The following is a 16,920-nucleotide window of genomic DNA, read 5'->3' on the forward strand; positions in this document are numbered from 1 at the left end:
ACTGAAATCCCATCCAATTACTCATCTGCTCAGAAAAAACCTAGAGAACGAATGTGCCTTTCATTATGAGGAGAAGGTAATGAAATGAAGAGCAAATCCCTCCCTTATGAGAAGGCAATTCAGTGCTCAAGTACTTCTATAATTATTAAGAGGCTAGAAACCAGTTAAGTTTTTAGACCAGGAGTGTCAAAGATTCAGCTCATAGGCTAGATATGACTCAAGCAGCCAAAGGACTGTTTGCAGTGTAGCAAACAGTGGCAGTGTTAACTGCCCCAGCTCTGCTGCCACCACTCATCTCATTGTTAAATTTCCATCCCTGTGGGCGGCCTGTAGAGCACAGAGCCATGTCACTTGGCCTTCAAGGCTGCCCACAGGCTAGAGATTTGATGGCAAGATGAACAGCTGTTGTCATGGCTCCAGGAGCTATGGCAATTAACACTGCTGCCACTCACCCCACCAGCAAATTTCCAGCCCAGTAGGCCAGATAACGCAGCTTCATACTCCATATCTAGCCTGCATGGAGCACCATGTTACTCATCTGGCCTGCATTTCAGATATTGACTGCTGTAGTATCACTCAAGCTGACATGTAGTCCTTACGATACTTTGGAACCCCACTTTGAATCCAGCCCATTTCAGCCCTTATAAATTAATAGTTAATGATCTTATTAATTAATCATAATAATTAAAGTATATATAAACAGTTTTCATCCAAGAATCTTAAAACACTTTATAAATACAAGTGATAACAAAAATTAAATAACCCCCCCCAAAACCTCTGTGAGGTCAGTAAGATGCTTGTATTACAGACAGAAAAGTAAGGTGCAGAAAGGTTAAGCAACTTGTTGGAAGGCAACATCAGACTCAGTCTTGAGTTTCAGTAACAAGAAAATAGTTCTCCATGAGTCTAATTCTTCATACATGCATCCAGTGGCAAAATCTGACCTTATGTAACTTCCTTAGCACACTGTATTTCCCAAATATTACAACTCTCCTTAAAACAAACAAACAAAAAGTGATTTAGATATAAAAATCATGTAATGGCTCTGTAATCACATTTTCTATTTTCTCAACTGATTTTATTCACAATTTCTGTCAATTAAAATTAAGTTAATAGTAAATATTCTACTTTTCAGTTAAGATAGTAACTGAATACAAAATCTTAGCATTCATTTCAGATGTTCCAGGTTAAATTTTTGTTTGCTGCTGTCACACTAAAGGCCAATATTAGTTCTCTGTGTGAATATGATTGAGGAACTTTTGAACTCATGTTCTATTATCCAAAGATTTCATTTTCCTGAAGGGTTAGTGCAAAACTAAGGTCACCAATAGAAGCTGTGTAGCATTCCAGACACTACTTTGAAAAAAATTGCGTTCATTTTAAGGTCAACCAGTGACAAGTTTACTAGCAATCTGCTATGGGCTGTTTTGTGTGTAATCTAAGGAGTATCTAAGAGTTGAAGAAAGAGGCACAGAATTGATTTGCCTAGTGCCAAGCAATAAACAGGTGGTACACCTGAGGGGAATATAAGCAGTAGTAAAAATGAGGGTAAAAGTTCTTTAAGTAGAAAATACCTTGCATCTTGCTAATCATGGACTCTTGTGATCCAAAAATAAAATAATAATAATTACAAAAAAAAAAAGTCAGTAGAAAGTAAAGGCATCATTGTGGTGTTTCCATGCCACATTTGGCAGTCACCATCAAGAAGCACACTTTGTCCACTCACTTCCGCTCCACGTGGACACACACACACACACACACACACGGCAATATAAGTTCCCAAAGCCAGTGCTTGGTACATGCTTAGCACTAGCCTTCAGCTCTGTTGAGCATGCTTACAAACATATATTCAGTGCTACTCTGCAGCAGGCATATTACTTCAGTTCTGATTTGGCACTTGTAGACAAGGAGTAAGTGAATGGGAATGTTCATGGCATTCCTGGGTGCAGCACAAAGACAGTGTAGACATGTCCTTCAGTGGCAACAGCAGTCATACTATGTAAGTTCTAAAAAGTTTAATAAAAACATTTTTTTTCCAAAACTAAATGCTAACCCTACCTCCAAATCAAGAACTAAGAATCCACTTTCTACTGCATACTTATTATATTCACAGTGGTATAACATTTGAGCAGCCAGAAAATAAGCTGTTTGTCTCTCTAAAAGACCATTTTCAACATTTAAAATATTTTTCCTTCTAAAGAAACAAACAAACAAAAAACTGTTAATGGCATATCACTAATTTAGTGGCTTGGCCCTAAATGTAAGTGGCCAATATAAAATTTGTATCTTTATACAAAATTCAGTTCCTAGCACCAAAAACATGTACAAACAAGTAATCTTCATCACAAAACAAACTATTTCCAAAACAATAGCTTCTTTGTCTGCATGGTAATTTCACTCAGTCCTATGCTGAGGATCAGCAAGCTTTCACATTTTTGTGAACTGTTCAGCAGTGTGCAAGGTATTGCACTTTATCAAACATATATCATCATCTTCCAAGGAAGAAAGGAAGCAGGTTTGTGCTTAGGAAGCAGGAAGTGACATGGACTTCTTAAACACCCTAAGCCCTTTTGCAGGCCCTGGGTATGGTGGTGGTGAAACATCACATCTTCCATCAACTGCCACTGCTTGTTCATAAGTTGGAAGTCCTGATTCATCTGTTCTTGGAGGAAGTGGATTTAAAGATACTTCTTCATGTCTTCTGAAGATGATAGATGAATGGCGTCTTCTACTTCTTACATAGTTGGAATATCTAAACAAAGTCAACAGTATTATAATACAATGAGAGAAGAGGCTCATGTAGCTTTTTCTCATATAAGATTACAAGTTTTCCTTTTTACATTAAACAGGATGGGCCAAATTTTCTTTCTATAGCACAGGCTGGGAAACACAGTTAGGTGTTGGGTAGAATCCTCCAACAAAAAAAACCAAAACTGTTGCTACTTTACTGTGATAGCTGGACAGCTAACCAATTGCTCACCAGTCCTTGCCTATTTTGGATGGATAGTATGATACACACAGTCTGGTTCCTGGTCCCAGCTAAGGTAGGCTGCATTTCCGTGGCCTTGTAAAATCCCATTTTCCCCAAGATGCAGAGCTATACATGTCTGAGTAGTATAGGGCATCAATATTTATGGGAATTGAACAGGATTTCCTTCTTTCATCTGGAGAAGAGGTCCCTTAAGGGCAAGGGACAGTTACATAATATAAAAATATTGTTTGGATGCAACTTGCAAAGAACTGTTACTATAAATAATGAAACTGATTACTGCTATGTAATATATATGCTCTTTCCTTCCTTTTTGTATAAAACATTTCAGAGGAAGAATTAATGCTAGTTTCTTTCCTTGATTCTCATGAAAATTAAGTCTAAACTTCCTATACATATTTCAACTGACTTTCTTCAGTTGAAAGATGTGTACGAGAATTTGAAATTTTATAAATGAACCAAATTCAGCGCAGATTTTTTAATCTTGAAAGCTAGATTTATGGGATATTTCTGTACCTACTATAGTCTGCATATCAGAAGTAGAAATTAAGTGATCCCTTTGTGCTGTTTATAAGAACTTATAAGATATTTTTAAAGAAAGACATTAAATGAAGATCATGTATATAGTTAATTCTGACCAACTCAAATTTAATGTTTTGCTTATTGGCATACATGCAACATTTATGCGATCTTTTAGAACCATGGTTAAGGCATATTTTAGTGCTCTGTGAAACATGGGTGATATTTCTTTGTTCAAGAATAAAAAGACTGTCTTTTTGTGTCTTTTCTGATATATGAGATTAAGTCAACTCTACAGCCTTGTACCAGGGTGGTATTTTCTAAAGCATTTAAGCATTGAACTAATCCTATCCATCACTGAAGTCAATAGTAAAACTGACTCCAGGGAGACTGGAGTCAGGCCAGTGCAGACTGACCATCAAATTCGAATCCTAAAATTGTTAAAAGTTTTCCTCTTGGAATAAAGAGGAATTTTTTCAAATCCTTACCCTGGTGGTTGTCTTGATTTGCATCTACTTTTGCAAAAATAGTAAAGTAATAATCCAGTTAAAACCACCAGCACTCCAGCAGCAATTAGGCCAATCAGAAGTCCAGTAACATCAATCTTCTGTAATCCCTCACCATCTGAAACAGAAATAAAACATATTAAATTTCAGTCAACTAATCCTTTAGGATTAATCAATTTTGTTGATAGTCACAACACAGTAAGATTAGTTATGGTAGTTCCTCTCTGTAAGTCTTGTCTGTTGGGTGAAGCTATTGTATCAGTCTAGTACTACTCAAAGACATTAACAAATGCCAAACCCAACATAACAAACATTATTCTTCTTTCCACAGGTTTTTTATATGTATATTATTTAGATGTGAAACAACATTTGGAAAAAATAGGAAGGAGGACAACTTATCTTTGATTAGATGACTAGAAATTCAAGGGAGGATGCTGACTTTCATTTTGTTTGTATACCACATGGCATGCTGGGCCCCAATCCAATTTTTAATACAAAATAAAAACAGAAACAGGCAGAAAAACTGCAATTGAAGCTTTTACATGCTGTACAATAAGGCAAAAAATGGATAGTGTCACAAACATGCATTATAATCCATGTTCTAAGGGTCAACCAAGAACAGGTCTCAAATGTGCTAAATTTTGTATTTAGCTGGGAGCCAAATAATGCACTAGTGAGTGTCAGCTGATGCTGTATTTACTTACATACCACACATCCCAAAATACACTTTGTTCTGGGACAGAATGAAGAAAAATGATTTTTCAAGAACATTACTGGCCAAAGCACAGGCTCACCGCAGCTAAATGTTGGTCACTCCTCAGTGTCACTCATCCTTATACTGCAGCTCCACAGCTAGGAGTGTTTAACCTTCTTACAGCTGTTGCTGAAGCTGCAGCAGCTTTTGGCTGCTGAGCCAGAGGATAAGTGACACTGAGGAGTACACTCTGCCTCTCTTGCAGATGGCTGACCATGAGCCTAGCACAGACCCAAGCTCTGACAGCCATTCTAGCATTCCCATGCCTATATACTAGCACAGAAATCTTTTTTTTTTTTTTTGGCAGAAGACATGCACCCCAGTTTTAGAAAATATTTTTTGGGAGGGGGAAGAGTGCATGTAGTGAGTAAGGGCTTTATTTTATACATATTTTAAAGGTCAAAGTCTTCAACTGTCTGAACCTCACCCAAGTGTATTAGACCTGCAGTAGACCTATTTTGTAATTTACAAGATATATAAAGACAATAAGCCAGGAATAAGCCTCGCTATAAATGCTGCCAGCTGCATGATTAAAGATCAAGTGACTGGACATAATGACCAGAATATCTAAAAAAGGGTTACAGTAGAAAAACCACATTAATTGCAACAAAAAAGGAAAGTTATGTAGATGATCACTTACTGATTGTTGTACTGGGATCCTTTTTTGAATATTCTTTCCAAAACGCCATCTATAAAAATAAGCATTTTTGAAAGATATAGGTTATATGCAAATTCTTAATCGTTAAGATATTAACAACATTAAAACAAAACAACAAGGCAAAAAATCATGATACAAATAGGAACAACTTCCACTAGACTCAATAGGATTTGTACCTGTACACCCCCCTGAAGTTTAAGTTAATAAAGCAGTCATACTGGAGCAAGCTTACAGCCCAAAGGCAAATGCCACCTATTAATATAGCAAAAAGACAAACAAAGGACACGTCCAACTGTGAAATACTAAAAGGAAAATTTTTTCCTGATCCCAGTTAGTAAATAATTTACATCCCATACGAAAATGATTATAAGCACCATTTATTTCTATCCTAATTAACCTACAAAGCTTTGTCTCAATAATCCCCTGCAGTAATGAGTTCCACTAGTTAAATTATAGGATGCACATAAGAAAATAACCTTATACAGTGCATTCCTTCCTTTAGTTATACATTAAGTTACAAGTCCATAGTGTTACTAACCTAACATCCAGATTAAAACAGTCATGTAAAATTCTTTAGGAAATTCCAGGTAATGTAAACTCCTGTGGCAACACCAGGATGGAAGAGTCAGAGAGGTGAGTGCACTGCATGAGGGGTGAGCACCAGAGGCAGCTCAAATTGCAGTAGCTACAGTCCTCCAAATGACTGAATCTGACCCCTCAACTGAGTGATTAAGGCAGAACAGGGGAAGAGTTAGAAGGCTTCTTGCATCTTTCCTCCCACATGCCCTAGGTTTATTTTATTCATGAAAGCATTATCTTGTACATAAAACTCACCATTCATGAACCTGCAACATAATCACTACTCTTTTTTCAAGGTATTTTTGTCATGTCATGGCAATCAACAATTAGGACATGGCAATAGTTGGCAGTTTAAAAAAAGCACATAAAGTAGTATGCATTTGACTGTATTTCTTCCCTCTTGGATCATTCTGAAGATATTCTGTGGCTCTGTTTAAGTTCTGTTTGTAAGTATTTGCAGAATTGGACTCTCCGATAGTAAGTTTCATGTGGCATATACCATGTATCCAAAGGTCTTTACTGCATACCTAGCACAAGAGAGCCCAATTAGGGCCTATGGATTTACTGCAATATAAATAATCTAGACAATCCCCTTTTCTGAATCTCTTGTGAACGGCTGCAACAGTTTTAAATAAAACTGTCATCTACTGATAGCCACCCAATATATTAAACAAAACAGAAACAATTACCGTTTTATCAGGATCTACAAAAAATTCTCTTGCTTCCTCATAATTGCACAGTTCTTCAAAGCATTCTCTTTCTACATCACCAGGGGTAAATACTTCAAAATCAAATCTGTTACTTAGAAGATGTCGTTTCAGGAACAAATTGGCTTCTTTTTCTGATGTGAATACTAGTAAAATAATAAATAAATAAATAAAATCATCAAGTTAATTTAGAACAGTTAATTTGAAGAGACTCATTCTAGTATTTTTAAAGAACTCTAGAATTTGTAGGCCCCTAGCAGACTTTACCCTTATTGCATAATTAACCTGTTAATCACATGACACATTGTAACATACCATATATTCAAGCAATTTTTGGCACCATAAAAAATGGCAAAGCTAGCCACAAGATGTTCGATTAAATGCGGAACATCCCTGTGGCTTATTTGTATGGCTCTTCATTTTGAACATGTTGGCATGTTAGCTTTGCTCTGCAGCTCTGTGTGTGATGCTGCAGAGCCAGGCAGTTAAAAGTGCCGATAGGCTTCCCCTATGCTGGCACGTTTCCTGCTTTGCTTTGCTGGCACAGAGGGACCCTTTCATCAGGATTGGGCAGGGGGCATCCTTCAGGTTTAGGATATAGCTGCCCAATACTCCACTGGGATTGGGTAGAGGGTCCTGGTTTGGTACTCGGGGCTGCTCCACTGGATGTCAATTATCCATAGGGTCGCTATGTCCCAGATTCCAGGGCTGTCCCATGATCAATCCCAACCATCAACTGATTGTGGGGATTGGGTATGGGTCAGCTCTGGGGACCCCATCTGCTGGAAGTTGTGTGATTGGAATTAAAGAAATTTTAAATCCATTCCCAAAAAAAGTAATGCATCCTGCCATGCACATCTCACATGGCAGTTTGCATGATTTTTGGGATTCAGCACAAAATTCATCAGATCTCAGTGGCACAATGATACTAACATCTGCTAAGGGCCCTGGTAACATCCTAAAAGAATTTAACTCCATTCTTGACTCTCTCATTTCACTCAACAGGAGGCTTTAAGGCCTCCTCCTGCAGTAATTTTGTTGCTACCAGAAGTGTTCTCTTTCTGCCTATACAAGATTTAAAAAAAAGCAATATAAATATTTTCTGCCCCTTACAGGTACATTTTAGATCTTTCCATAGCAACTTTGCAGAATTTGGTGCTTGGGCTAGCTGTCTGCTATGCATGTCACTACAGGTGTGGTATTAGTACTCTTAAGATAGCTGAAAGCCTTCTTCTGCATGTCAAAGACCCTGTAACATTTTGTCACATGCAACAGATACCCAAGCAGATCCAGACTGACTTAGACCCATCACCTACACTTTGCAAAAGTTGTGTTCTCTGTACTAATGGTTGTGTTCTCTAGTACTTTTTAGTAATTTACTCTTCACGTATTCTGGTATTACTGTTTCAGTCTTTGTTTTAGAACAGAGTTTCTATCAGCACACTATACAGTTCCTATTTATTCTACTTTGGGTAAAACTTCAATTTACCCTTGGATATTGTTCCTAAACCATCATAACTAGGAAGGGAAAATAATAGAGAGGCAAGGACAGACTAGGGGGGCTGCAGTGTTGCAGTTGCACTTCCTTTTGATTCCTTCTCTACCCCAACTTTAAAGCCAACTGCTTGCCAGGGGAAGGGGGGAAGGAGGGGAGGAGTGGCACTTCTATTCAGGTAGCACCGAGGGTGTCAGTCAACTTTGTGGCTCAGTATAATCTTCCTGATTCCTGCTAATGTCTCTTCATTCCATAAGTGTTTAAGACCCTCCTTCCTTTAAATGGTCTTAATGTTCCACTACTTAGATTACCAGAAATGGCTAACGGGCAACAAAACTGCAGAATGGATAACTATCTCCTCTGTTTCACAGCCCTGCAGACTGTTTTAGCTCTAGCTAAAAACCTTAACTCAGGTATAGAAATGATTGACAATGAAGTATTAGAGGCACTGTCAAGACATTCAAGAAGACTAAATTTTGTTTTATAAAAATCTGAATAAGGGATGAGCATTTAACAATAATGATTACAGGACTAATAAAATGGTATCTTTTTACTATTTTGATCATTTTTGCATAGTTTTTCTGTTTTTTAAACCCAATGTATAATCTGGTTAATTACTGAACATTTCAAGAAAGTTATATTTGATTTGCTTTGATCTTAAACTGAATAATATAGTAGTAGGCCCCTAAAATATTACTCAGTTGAGCTTCTAGTTTCTCCTTAACTGGAGACAAATGTGTGTCATCTTATATTCAATCTGCACTCCTCTTTTTGTAATCCTAGATCTGTTCAGGGAAAGAGGGCAGCATATTATTTTTCAGACTTTCAAATGAGTTTATAAAGGGGTTGATGCTGATGTAGTCTTCAAGATTTCTTTAGATTCTGATCATCTGCTTCCCCTTTCTTTTAAACCTTTTTGCTATTTTGAGAAACTAGAAAGAGACCTCACTAAGCAAACCTACTCACTCCTCTTGTGTGCTGAAATTCCAGAACAGTTAGTGAAATTATAGCAGATGTAAAATAACTGGAATGCATTTTCTAACCAGGCATCTCCTGGGCTCAAGTTTTAGCCTGCCTTTCCCATCACTTTTTATGAAGAAAACATTTTTATCTGACAGGCTAGTCTGACTTGGCTTTCTGTGGTACAACTGACATTTTAAATCTAAATTTCAGCTCTGTGTTTTATAATACTATTTTGCTAAGCAAGATTAGAAAATTAATAAAATTAACTCTTCAGTATGTAAAAGTAACTTACGTGTTTAAATAAAAGCAGTAATAGCATTGTTACAAACCAAATCCACTTTCTAAAAACAGAGGAGACTCAGAATAAAGTTATTCATGCACAAATTAACTCTTGTTAGATAGTTTGTTTGTATAGGTTATCACATCACTCAGGAATTTTTCCCTTAGTCCTTACTGTTGAATTTTGCCATGCAATCTCAAAATATTTTGGTTGCTGAAAATTCCAAGGGGATTACAGTATAATTCATGTATTAATTACAGTTTGCCTTTAATACCATACCTGAACACTTTGGAGGGATGGCAGATATATTATCTTAAGTAATTTTAAGAAATTCAGTTTATCAACTCTAAAAATATTCAGTCACTTAGATTTTCAACATAGAACGGACTTTATCCACAAAAAAAATAAAGGGGAAAACCACATAAGGATGAGCAATGCTGAAACAGTTTCCCCTATGTGTTCAGTTAAACCTATTTAACAAGCCTAACCTATTTAAAGACTTATTTGCCTCCATTTTCCTGAGCAGGGACCAGATCAGCCCCCACACTGGGCCCCCCTTGGGCCCAGGGGAGGCACACCTAGGCCAAGGGTCAGGGAAGATCTAGTCAGGAAACTTCTGGAGGGACTGGTTGTATTTAAATCAGCTGGCCTGGATGATCTCCACCCCAGAGTGATGAGGGAATTAGCTGAAATCATTGCAGGACCCCTGGCACAGCTTTACGAGTACTTGTGGTGCTCTGGTGTGGTGCCAGAGGACTGGAAGAGGGCCAATGTGGTTCCCATCTTCAAAAAAAGGGAGGAAGGAGGACCCGGGAAACTCTAGGCCAGTTAGTCTTACCTCAATCCTGGGTAAGCTTTTTGAGAGAATTATTCTGGCACATGTCCATGAGGGGCCACCAGGGGAGATTAAGCTTAGGGGCAACCGACATGGGTTCATTAGCAGCAGGTCCTGTCAGACCAACCTGGTGGCCTTCTATGACCAGATCACCAAATCCTTAGATGCAGGGGTAGCAGTGGTCTTCCTGGACTTTCAGAAGGCCTTCGACACTGTCTCTCACCCCGTTCTCATTAAAAAAAAAACGGGGGGACTGTGGTGTCGACACCTACACAGTCAAATGGGTCGCCAACTGGCTGGAGGGCCGCACCCAGAGAGTGGTGATAGATTGATCATTTTTGCCCTGGAGGGATGTAGGTAGTGGAGTTCTGCAGGGCTTGGTCCTCAGGCCCACACTGTTCAACATCTTCATCAGTGACTTGGACGAGGGGGTAAAAAGCACCCTGTTCAAATTTGCTGATGACACTAAGATGTGGGGGAATGTGGCACATTAGAAGGGAGCAACAGGCTACAGTTGGACCTAGACAGGTTACAGGGGTGGGTGTACGAGAATAGGATGGGAGTCAACACTGACAAGTGCAAGGTGATGCATCTGGGGAGGAAGAACCAGCAGCATACCTACAGGCTGGGGAACTCCCTTCTCATCAGTGCAGAGGCAGAAAAGGATCTTGGAGTCATCATTGATGCCAAGATGAATATGGGCAGGCAGTGTGGGGATGTAGTCAGGAAGGCCAACCGCGCCTTGTCATGCATCCACAGATGCATCTCAAACAGGTCCAAGGTGATACTTCCCCTCTATGCGACACTGGTCAGGCCACAGCTGGAGTACTGCATCCAGTTCTGGGCGCCGCACTTCAGGAGGGATGTGGACAACATGGAGAGGGTCCAGAGGAGGGCCACTCACATGATCAGGGGACAGCAGGGCAGGCCCTACAAGGAGAGGCTACGGGACTTGAACCTGTTCAGCCTCCATAAGAGGAGGAGGAGGGGGGAATCTAGTGGCCGTTTACAAACTAGTCAGAAGGGACCACCAGGCATTGGGGAGTCCCTGTTCCCCTGAGCACTACCAGGAATGACTTGAAATAGCGGTCACAAACTGGCAGATGGTAAATTCAGATTAGACATCAGGAGGCACTACTTCACTGTCAGGGTGTCTAGGATCTTCACCAGGTGAAGTGGTGCTGGCTCCTACCCCGGAGGTCTTTAAGACAAGGCTTGACAATCACCTTGCTGGGGTTGTTTGACCCCAGTACTCTTTCCTGCTATGGCAGGGGATCAGACTTGATGATCTGCTCAGGTCCCTTCCAACCCTACTAACTATGAAACTATACCAAGCTGTGTAAGCATATCTCAAGTATTTTCTGAAACTGAAAAAAAAGGCTTTGCCTAAGTTGTTTGGCAGTTTGTTTCACTTACCAAACAGAAATATTAAACATTTCTATTCTGAAATACAATGTAATAACTGAAACAAGATTGTTAATATGTTTTATCCAGTGACCATCTAACATAAGCTATAAAAAAAATCCTTTTAATAGGGCTGAAACCCAATATCCCCCATTTTCAGACAAGTACCTGAGGTACACCAAGCTAGAGTCTTTCACCCTCTCTCTCTGACCTAATTAATCTTTAATTCTTTTCTACTGGAATAAGAGCAGCTCTGCCCAAGAACAGCCTTTAGCCTGGCAGTTAAGGTGCTCTCTGGGAGATAAGAAATGTGGATCTGAATTCTTTCAGCCAGGGATAGGACTTAAACCCAGGTCTCTTACATCACAGGCAAGTGCTCTAACCACTGAGCTATTAAATCAAGGGAGGCTACCATAGCCACATCCTCCTGCCCTTCTCTCCCCAATTCTCTTAAATATTTAAAGAAATGGACAGGGTCAGATCCAGGGTGTGTACAGTGGTATTGTCAATTCACCATCAAGAGTTCCAATCTTGGCCGTTGGATGCACATGCATCACCATCCCTCCCTCCCCACACCTCTTTCATCATCCTGGATCTGCTACTCAACAAGACTAGTCCATGCTTAAAAGAAGAAAGGTTTCTGCCACTCCCTGCAGGAGAAGGATCTGGGCTGTGAATGCCAAGCAAACACCTCCTGGTAATGGCAAGTAAGACACTTAACCCCAAAGAAGGTGGCATTTAGCACGCAACTCTCTACTCAGCACTTCCTTACGGGCTAGCTAAGGCAGTTCCATGTCCAGCATGCTGTTTTCTCTGGACCCCATTCTAATTTCTCCTCATGTATTACAAAGGAAGCAAGACACCCAGCTCACTGCTCTGGATTCTATGTGGGGACTTAAGCCCATTTTAGGATCTCTGTGTCTCAGTTCTTGTCCCCCTACCAACTGATAAATGTTGAAATTAATGTATAGGAGCAGAGAAAATTTAGACTGAAGTGCATGCACGGTGCCAATTATAGTAATATTGAAATATAAGAGATAAAGAAACATATTTTCTGAATGCCAAGTGGAGGAAAACACTTGCAAATATGAACCACTGCAGTGCTTCCTTAACAGAGCTACAGGTGTTGTTTCAAATTGACATAACTAAGAACATTTTATGTTGACATTAACAACTATCAACAGCAAGCAGCCAAAGACCTACAAGAAATGTCAGTTATCTTAATATATCAGTAGATTGAGATAAATATTTTCCAAGGTCAACTCAGATATCAACATTAACAGTATCTGACTATTAACCCTTTTAGCAAAACCATCCAGCCTAAAATTATGGGACAATAATACTGTAATTTAAACCAATGATCTAAACCCTATTTTTTTAAATGTTAACCATCATAAAAATGCACTACACAATTTTAAATTTTAAGCCCGAGATGGTTAAAACAGTTTTGTTTTAGAAAACAAATTAATTTTAGAAAAAAATATACCTTCTTTCCCTTTATGATTCACATTCTTTAATCTTGCACAATGAGGAAATGCAAACATTATTGGCAGCTGACACAGCAGTACGAAACACATAATCATGGTCGGTATCTGTTGGATGGAAAGAGTTAATAATAGTTAGAAACTCTGAAGTGTTAGTGGTATAGTTTAAATTATTCCATAATGCAGTTATCTGACACAAGTCCCCACAAGCAACTTGGATTAGCTTTTCCCTACAAGTAGAACTCCTATCCAAACTGGTTCTACGTGTATTTAATTTTGATTGCATAATGAGTCCTACATAAGCAGTCATTAGGATTTGAACTTGGGGCCTTTAATATGGAAACACAATCTGCTTGTCTTCCAGAAGTAACTCCATTAGCTGGCAGACATGGGAGGTGATTAGTAATGCTAGATGCTGTCCTGTTTGCCAGTTTGTGGCAAGCGCACACAGAAATTTCTAACAAGGATCTCTCTACCAGAAAGACTGAAGCCTTGCGCAAGTCTTACTGATTGCTTTGATCTATACATACAGGAAGCACCTTGTCCAGTGATGAAAAAGTCATCACTTGGGCAGGAGACAGCTGCTGTTTACCAACATGCACACAGCTGCATTCATCTGTATTCAGACACTTAACTGTACTCTGCTTAGGGCACAATTGTAATGCTCTAGCCCAATGCAATTACAGTCTAAATAATTCTAGGATAAAGGCAGGGCAGCACCTTGGAGATTAACTCACTAAGACAGAGTGACTTGACAGCTTTTGTATGCGACAACCTGCTTTGTCAGATGTATGATGATACATCTGATGATGCATGCAGTTGACTAGGTGAGTTTTTGCCTTTCTGAACAAGTTAAATGCTAAGGTGCAACACTGTACTGCCTCCTGCCTGACTTGAGTGGTGCACTTCATGGACTCCCAACACCTGCCCTTTCTGTAAGCAGAGGAAGACCCTGGTGTGCACCAGGCTACAGCCCCTTCATCACATCCACTAGAACCTCCTGTTGAGGTTCTGGCTCCACTACTCCCCGCACCTTTTTGTTTACACACTCCCTATCTGCAGCCCCACCAAGTCCCAGGACCTCTTGGTCAACCTCCTCCTGGCCCTGTTTAAGTTCACTATCTATCGGACCAGGAAGGAGGCTCTGGCCAGAAGGACCCTGGGGACTGTAGGGTCATTTTCCTGTCCCTTGTCCATTCACGTCACTGGGCAAAGTTTCATGGGGCAGTGGTCACTGGCTCCTTGGACTTGCTTGAGGGCCAGTGGGCACTGTCCAGTGTGCTTTGCTTAGTGTCTCCCCTTGGTGCTCTCATTATGAACTTATGATCCTCACTCCTTCCTCTGTTTTTCTTTTATTCATCCCAAGAAATTTCATAGATTTCATAGACATTAGGGCTGGAAGGAACCTGATAAGATCATCAAGTCCAGCCCCCTGCCCAAGGGACAGGAAGTCAGCTAGGATCAAAGGATCTCATAGAGATAAGCAGCCAAATGTTTCTTAAGTGTCCAGAGTAGGTGCTTGCACCACCTCTGGGGTGAGTCTGTTCCAGGCCTTGGGGGCTCAGACAGTAAAGAAGTTTTTCCTTAAGTCTAGCCTAAAATGGTCTTGCAGGAATTTGTGACCTTAGGACCTTGGCATCCCCTGGGGTGCTCTGGTGAACAGGTGTTCCCACAGATCCTGATGCACACCCCTTATGTGCTTATAGGCTGCCACCACACTGCCCCTAAGCCTGTGCTTCTTCAAGCTGAAGAGTCCCATAGCTCACAGTCTCTCTTCATAAGGCTTGTTCTCTTGCCCTCTTATCAATCAATTGTTATATCCCTCAGGGGCCTCCTTCTTAAGGAAGGCTTATAGATTTACCTGGTGGGCCTAAGCCCACACTTCCCTAGTGGCATAACAAATAAGCCTGCCTGACTTCAACAGCATGTTTCACAGCCTCCCCCAACACCTGCCCTTTCTAAGAGCAGAGGGAGACCCTAGTGCAAGCCTACCTGGAGCGTACTATACTGCAGCCCCTTCACAACCTCATTCAGAACCTCCTGCTGAGTTTCTGGCTACAAGGGATGCTTGTAGTTTGCCTTGGGCTTAGACCCAAGTTCCCTGGCACATCAAACAGGCCTGCCTGATTTTAGGCTAACGCATCTAACTCCCTTATACAAGGATGCAAGACACCGCTTCAGATTCTCTGCTTAGAAACCTTCTAAGATGCCCTTGGGAAACAGATGTGATGCTGATTAAATGGCAGGGTCCAGTTTCTGTGAGACTAACTTGAAGATCTCAAACACAGAACATATTAAAAATAAATATACCTGCTGCCCTGGGAGAGGCTAGAATACATCTCTCCGGCCCAAAGCCTAGGCCCGATTCCTTGAGGGACGCCCGGAGATGCCGCTGCCACCGACCCCTGACCAGAGCCCCAGGCGTGCTCGTGTAAGAGCCTTGCAAGGAAAGGCAGCAGCAGCCTCCCCAGTCCCCCAGCGCTGCAGCACTGCTCCCCCCGGCTGGAGCTGGACAGCAGGGAGGCAGCCGCAGCCCACGAACCAGCGCTCCCCACCTCCTCTCCCGGGGACTCACCCACCAGCTCCTGCGAGGCTGCTCAGAGACACCACCCGGCCGGGGAGCAGACTCGACTACCGCTGCTCCCGCTTCCTCCTCCGTTTTGCTTCCTGCAGAAGGAGCGGCCGGATCACATGCTCCGCGCTGACACACCTGGGGCCGCCCAGAACCAGCCCCCGTAGCCCGACGGTTCGCTCAGCCCGCAGCGCCTCGGACGGGCCCCTGGGGCGAGCCGTCGGGCTGCCATCAGTCCTGCTGGGAGGAGCTGAGGGAGCTCCTTTCGCCCCCGCCCTCACGGAGCGAAGTCCCTCCCGTCCCCTTTCGCTCGGGGATGTGCGGCTGCTGGGAGCGCAGATCTCCTCCTCTCACCCCATCCCGGTAGTGGGTAGCAGTGGAAAAACACGGGGAGGAGAAAACAGGCGGACGCCTTCTGGGACGGGACAGAGCCGAGGGACTGGGAACTTCTCCGGTTCTCCATCTCCATCACCTGGAAATTTACTGAGTCTAGGCTGGGTGGCTGCTGTGTTCAACTTCCGAGAAAAGAGAGAACTGCTCATTCTAGAGCTGTTTAGTTTAAAATCTGGGTAGAGCAAGCCCTGTCTGAGATAAGGTAGCTGAGGATGGGTTGGACTAGACAAGTTCCTGAGGTCCCTTCTAACCCTCATTTTTCTATGAATTCTAAGTCAGTGTTTGATCTGGCCTTACTTTTTAAATGCCCTTTCTGGCTGTATCTGCCTTTCACAAGCTGCAAAAGAAACTAAGAAGTTTCCAATTCATTAGGTAGGGTAGGGAATGATTCGCTCAGCAGAATGCTAGCCTGTGCAGCTGTAGTGTGGCTGATGTATTTGTAGCAGGCAGTCCTCAGACCTGCAACACAATTGGTTCCTGAAAACCACGTCTTAAGTCAAGACGTTGTAACTCAGAACCAATTTTCTCATAAGAAACAATGTTATAAATGGCAGACTCGTTCCTGAACCAAGGCCCCATACCCTATTTTCACCAAAAATACCCCAGAATGTTGTACTCTATCAATTCTGGATGAGTAATATAGCTACATTAATGTATTTCTATTGTAAATAACAATCACATTGATTTGGAAGGACTTCTTTGAGGTGACTTTGCTGGACTTTTTGAAAGGCTCTTGGTTGGACTTTTTGAAGGGTTCTTGGCTGGAGTCTTCTCAGGAGACT

At 41.4% G+C, this 16,920-nt stretch overlaps 1 protein-coding gene and 1 long non-coding RNA gene across 2 annotated transcripts in view; one reads left to right on the top strand and one right to left on the bottom strand.

Annotated features, from left to right (window-relative positions):
• Nucleotides 1–1,996: 1,996 nt before the first annotated feature.
• On the bottom strand, nucleotides 1,997–15,910 carry PRRG4 (proline rich and Gla domain 4). The gene is made up of 6 exons (XM_019552289.1): nucleotides 15,753–15,910; nucleotides 13,176–13,281; nucleotides 6,695–6,858; nucleotides 5,409–5,457; nucleotides 3,997–4,132; nucleotides 1,997–2,752 (listed from the first exon to the last, which is right to left on the bottom strand). Exons 2-6 carry the CDS (start codon nucleotides 13,270–13,272, stop codon nucleotides 2,524–2,526), a joined length of 675 nt encoding a protein of 224 aa, XP_019407834.1. The 5' UTR covers nucleotides 13,273–13,281; nucleotides 15,753–15,910; the 3' UTR covers nucleotides 1,997–2,523.
• LOC109321545 overlaps nucleotides 13,398–16,920 on the top strand; it is a 13,302-nt gene continuing 9,779 nt past the window's right edge. The window contains exon 1 of the long non-coding RNA XR_002104081.1: nucleotides 13,398–13,409. This is a non-coding gene — a long non-coding RNA (uncharacterized LOC109321545). The remainder of the gene's footprint in view (nucleotides 13,410–16,920) is intronic.

Source organism: Crocodylus porosus, unplaced genomic scaffold (assembly GCF_001723895.1).
Source record: "Crocodylus porosus isolate Cpor-Errol unplaced genomic scaffold, CroPor_comp1, whole genome shotgun sequence".
Taxonomy (NCBI): Eukaryota; Metazoa; Chordata; order Crocodylia; family Crocodylidae; genus Crocodylus; species Crocodylus porosus.

Coding starts and splice junctions, on each gene's coding strand:
- PRRG4 (XM_019552289.1), bottom strand. CDS start 13,272: ATGATTATGTGTTTCGTACTGCTGTGTCAGCTGCCAATAATGTTTGCA. Junction 5,458..6,694: donor TTGTAGATCCTGATAAAACG/GTAATTGTTTCT, acceptor TTATTTTTATAG/ATGGCGTTTTGGAAAGAATA. Junction 2,753..3,996: donor AAATCAAGACAACCACCAGG/GTAAGGATTTGA, acceptor GACTTTGTTTAG/ATATTCCAACTATGTAAGAA.